The sequence below is a fragment of the Oxyura jamaicensis genome, unplaced genomic scaffold (genome assembly GCF_011077185.1).
Source record: "Oxyura jamaicensis isolate SHBP4307 breed ruddy duck unplaced genomic scaffold, BPBGC_Ojam_1.0 oxyUn_random_OJ65467, whole genome shotgun sequence".
Classification (NCBI taxonomy): domain Eukaryota; kingdom Metazoa; phylum Chordata; class Aves; order Anseriformes; family Anatidae; genus Oxyura; species Oxyura jamaicensis.
This window is the reverse complement of record NW_023307834.1, coordinates 1-1962: the sequence shown is the minus strand read 5'-3', so window position 1 is coordinate 1962 and position 1962 is coordinate 1. Positions and strand designations below refer to the sequence as shown.

The following is a 1962-nucleotide window of genomic DNA, read 5'->3' as shown; positions in this document are numbered from 1 at the left end:
GCTGTGGTGCAGAGCAGGGTCCCTGCTGTGCCCCAGGGGCTGTGTGCCGGGGCAGGGCCTCTGCTACCTGCCAGGCTCAGCACTCAGCATGCCCGGGGAGGAGCTGCCCAGGGCGCTGTGGGGAGAATCTGCAGGTGGAACCCCCCCCCCCCCTCCCCGGCAGGTCAGGGTCCTGCTGCCGGTGGGAGGCTGCTGCCTGGGACAGCCTGCTCTCAGCTCCACAGCACAAAAAGAATGTATCTAAGGTGAGAAGCTGTTTAGGGGTTAGATGCTTCTGTCTCAGCTTTCCTGTTAAAAATACAGTACAAAAAGTACAAAAAATACAGAAAATATCCACCAAGACCTGCTCTGCAGTTGTGTGACTTTATAGTAACTGATCTGAAGAACTCCTCGATATATCAATTGTAGTTCACCTGAGATTACACCAAGATACAATGTACTTGCTGCAGTGGAGAGCTCTGCGAGCACTGACCTCAGCTGAAATAGAGGACCAGGAAAAAGGGAAGCACCCATTTGGGAGATGTCTATAAGAAATAGGTTTTGCTCATAGAGGTCTACCTAAATATTTTATCTCGTCTGACAGGTCCCCATGCCTGTGGCAGCACATGTCCAACAGCAGCTCCATCACTGAGTTCCTCCTCCTGGCATTCGCAGAAACAAGGGAGCTGCAGCTCCTGCACTTCGCGCTCTTCCTGGGCATCTACCTGGCTGCCCTCCTGGGCAACGGCCTCATTGTCACAGCCATAGCCTGCGACCACCGCCTCCACACCCCCATGTACTTCTTCCTCCTCAACCTTGCCCTCCTCGACCTGGGCTGCATCTCCACCGCTCTCCCCAAAGCCATGGCCAATTCCCTCTGGGACACCAGGGGCATTTCCTATGCAGGATGTGTTGCACAGGTTTCTTTGTTCTTCTTTTTGATATCAGCAGAATTTTTTCTTCTCACTGTCATGGCCTATGACCGCTACGTTGCCATCTGCAAGCCCCTGCACTACGGGAGCCTCCTGGGCAGCAGAGCTTCTGCCAAGATGGCAGCAGCTGCCTGGGGCAGTGGGGTTCTCAATGCTCTGCTACACACTGCCAATACATTTTCACTGCCACTCTGTGGAGGCAATGTTGTGGACCAGTTCTTCTGTGAAGTTCCCCAGATCCTCAAGCTCTCCTGCTCACAGTCCTACCTCAGGGAAGTTGGGCTTCTCACATTCAGTAGTTCTGTGGTTTTAGGGTGTTTTGTTTTTATTCTTTTCTCCTATGTGCAGATCTTCAGGGCTGTGCTGAGGATGCCCTCTGAGCAGGGACGGCACAAAGCCTTTTCCACGTGCCTCCCTCACCTCTTTGTGGTCTCCCTGTTTCTCAGCACTGGCTTTTTTGCCTACCTGAAGCCCCCTGCCCTCTCCTTCCCATCCCTGAACCTGGTGATGGCGGTTCTGTACTCAGTGATGCCCCCAGCAATGAACCCCCTCATCTACAGCATGAGGAACCAGGAGATCAAGGATGCCGTTAGCAAAGTGATGTCATGGAAGGTTTTCAGGATGTGCTGAGGAAACTGACTGACCCTTCAGCACTTATGGACTGTTTCCTTTCTTCTTCTACACATCTATTGTATTTCATGTCATGTCAGTCCGAGCCTGGTTTTACTTTAGGGGTGATTGTTTGGTTTCAGTTTGTTTTGATATGTTTCTTATTCTTCTTGTGAAACTGTTTTCTACAAATGTCCTTATTCATCCCTTTTTACATAAGTACCAACATATCTTGCGTGAATGTTGTGTTGGGTCTGTCTGGGATGAAGTCACTTTTCCCTGCAGCAGCCCACACAGTGCTGTGCTCTGCACTCATAGCTGGGACAGCACTGGTATCACTCCCGTGTTGTGTCTATTGTTGCATAGTGCTGGCACAGCATCAGAACTCCCTCCAAGCCCCCAAGAGCCAGCAGGCTGGGGGTGGGCAATTGATGGGGAGGGG

General features: G+C 51.8%; 1 protein-coding gene across 1 annotated transcript; it reads left to right on the top strand.

Annotated features, from left to right (window-relative positions):
* The first annotated feature begins 605 nt into the window (after positions 1 to 605).
* LOC118159025 (olfactory receptor 14C36-like) lies at positions 606 to 1547 on the top strand. Its single transcript, XM_035313672.1, has one exon. The coding sequence runs from the start codon at positions 606 to 608 to the stop codon at positions 1539 to 1541; it is 936 nt and encodes a 311-aa protein (XP_035169563.1). The 3' UTR covers positions 1542 to 1547.
* Positions 1548 to 1962: the final 415 nt, after the last annotated feature.

Excerpts from the sequence above, each read along its gene's own strand:
- LOC118159025 (XM_035313672.1), top strand. The coding sequence starts at position 606 with ATGTCCAACAGCAGCTCCATCACTGAGTTCCTCCTCCTGGCATTCGCA.